Genomic DNA, 2,119 nt, shown 5'->3' with positions numbered 1-2,119 from the left:
ACTTTGAATCATTCCTGAGGAGCGTTGGCTGCATAAATAAACAGATTAAAGTGCTGTAATCAGAGTTTGACATGATCTGTCTTCATGAAGTGCTAAGTTTGCTACCGGTATTTGTACGTGTTTTAACTACAAATCCTGTGATAACTGCAGGCAAAAAACAGAACAGTTTGCTTCCATGTTTTCGACCTCTTTGCCACTACAACCCCCCACATACGGCAGCTTGTTCACCTGCCCAAAAAAAAAWTTTCAGTCATGTCCACTACTTGTTTGAACTCAGGGAAGTGTGTTTTCAATGAGACTGGGCTGATATCAGTGATTTTTACACTCACTTGGAAGCGGTCCACAGCCGTCTATATGAAGGTCTGTTAGAAATGATTCATTAAAACAATTTAATGTTCTTGTATTACAATTAAATATTCTTTAATAATTAAAATTGATAGCAATAAAAGGTTATGTTAAATTTTCTGGGACCATTTAAATGTTTTTATTAATGCGTTGTTTTGGTCTTAAATGTCACTCCCATTGGTCTGAAAAGGTCTTAAATTTAACTTAGTGAAACCTGCGTGAACCCTGCTCTCTGGTGCTGTGAAAGCAGAAAATCTGAAGAAAGTTCCTCGTCGTTTCGTGAAAGTTGGCGACTCTGCAAAAATATCAGCTGATGTTTTCGGAGCGGATTTCGAGATCAGAAACATTCCAGAGTCCGGGGTCACGTAGAGCCAGGTCAGCCAGAAAAACACMAGCTCCCTGATGGGTTTTCTATCGTCACAGTAAAGAGACACCTGCTGGTGAAGTTTGGTCTCAGCTTGTCGTTTCCTCACTTTAAAGTGCAAAATTGACTTTTTTAGCTGTTTTTTTTTAACCCAGCTGAAGGCTTTAAATGTGAAAACCAGGAGTTTAAAAGTAGGGATGTTTAAGTGTCTGTGATCTGACTGGTCCCTCCTTGTTTCAGGGCTCTGATGGGTGTAGTCACAGGTGATCCAGCTCCAAACGTGTCTAAACTGGTCAACACCACTGGAGTGGACCTGGTCCTGCCCGACCTTCTCAGCTCAACCAATGACGGTAGGCTGCAGCTGTCCCGTTATAAACACCTGTCTTTGTTTGCTCGTCTCATGAGTGTGATTGTTCCCGGCTGACGCAGGTGTGCAGCGCATCAGAGACGTGGACGCCCTTCACTCTCAGCAGAGAAGCGTGGGCTGGGGTCTCGGTGCCAGCAAACTGGAGCAGCTGTCCAAAGTGGCAACGTCTCCGGACCTGATCCGGCTCTACCAGCTGCTGTTGTTCACGTTGCCTGGAACCCCCGTGTTTACGTACGGAGATGAAATCGGCCTTCAGGCAGGAGATGTATGCTTTACAAACAACCAGGTGTTCAGATGTTTTAAACACCTCCACAGCTTGGTTTAAATGTTTTGTTGTTGACCTTTCAGGGCACAGAATCTCCTAAAATGATTTGGGATCTGGAAAAAGAACCTGCTAAAGATGCCCCCGTTGATGAGGCAGCTGAGGTAAGGCTTCAGTCTGGAGACCGGTGGTTGGGCATGGTTCCGCTAACGGCTAAAAGCAAAACTAATTTTTCATTTACTGGATTAGCCTTTTCTCTTACTTTGAAAACTGTTAGCGAACAAATAAGCTTCCGCTAAATTATGTTTTTCCAACTCTTAAGTTTGCTAATAATGGAATAATTTGTTTTGTTTAACAATATATATTTTTCACCAACTTTGAAAATCGTTAGCGGACCAATTAGCTTCTGCTAACTTAGGTTTTTCCAACTTTAATCTGCTAATAATGGAACATACTTTTTTGTTGAGTGAATTAGCTTTATCACTAACTTTGAAAACTGTTAGCGAATAAATTAGCTTCCTCTAAATTATGTTTTTCCAACTCTTAAACAAAAAATATGTTCCACTATTAGCAAACTTAACAAATTATCTTTTTCACTAACTTTGAAAACTGTTAGCGAACCACTTAGCTTCTGCTAAATTAGGTTTTGCCAGCTTTGTCTGTTAACCGCTAACATCAACAGCTTTAGCATTAGCTTCCACAAATTTTTACATGTTTAGCATTTTATCTTTAGTGAAAATATTTCTAGTTAAATTAGTTAGTGAAGCCAACTTAAATATAT

The 2,119-nt window shown here is 40.4% G+C and overlaps 1 protein-coding gene across 1 annotated transcript in view; it reads left to right on the top strand.

Moving 5' to 3' along the window:
• The window catches only part of slc3a2a (solute carrier family 3 member 2a), a 9,750-nt gene that overhangs the window by 6,666 nt on the left and 965 nt on the right, over window positions 1–2,119 (top strand). Inside the window, exons 7-9 of the mRNA XM_014009006.1 lie at window positions 950–1,059; window positions 1,139–1,341; window positions 1,425–1,502. Of these exons, the coding sequence (XP_013864460.1) occupies window positions 950–1,059; window positions 1,139–1,341; window positions 1,425–1,502 (391 nt within the window). The remainder of the gene's footprint in view (window positions 1–949; window positions 1,060–1,138; window positions 1,342–1,424; window positions 1,503–2,119) is intronic.

This window comes from Austrofundulus limnaeus, unplaced genomic scaffold (assembly GCF_001266775.1).
Source record: "Austrofundulus limnaeus strain Quisiro unplaced genomic scaffold, Austrofundulus_limnaeus-1.0 Scaffold54, whole genome shotgun sequence".
Classification (NCBI taxonomy): domain Eukaryota; kingdom Metazoa; phylum Chordata; class Actinopteri; order Cyprinodontiformes; family Rivulidae; genus Austrofundulus; species Austrofundulus limnaeus.
Note: the sequence above shows the minus strand (reverse complement) of the source record. Positions and strands in the feature narration are given on the sequence as shown.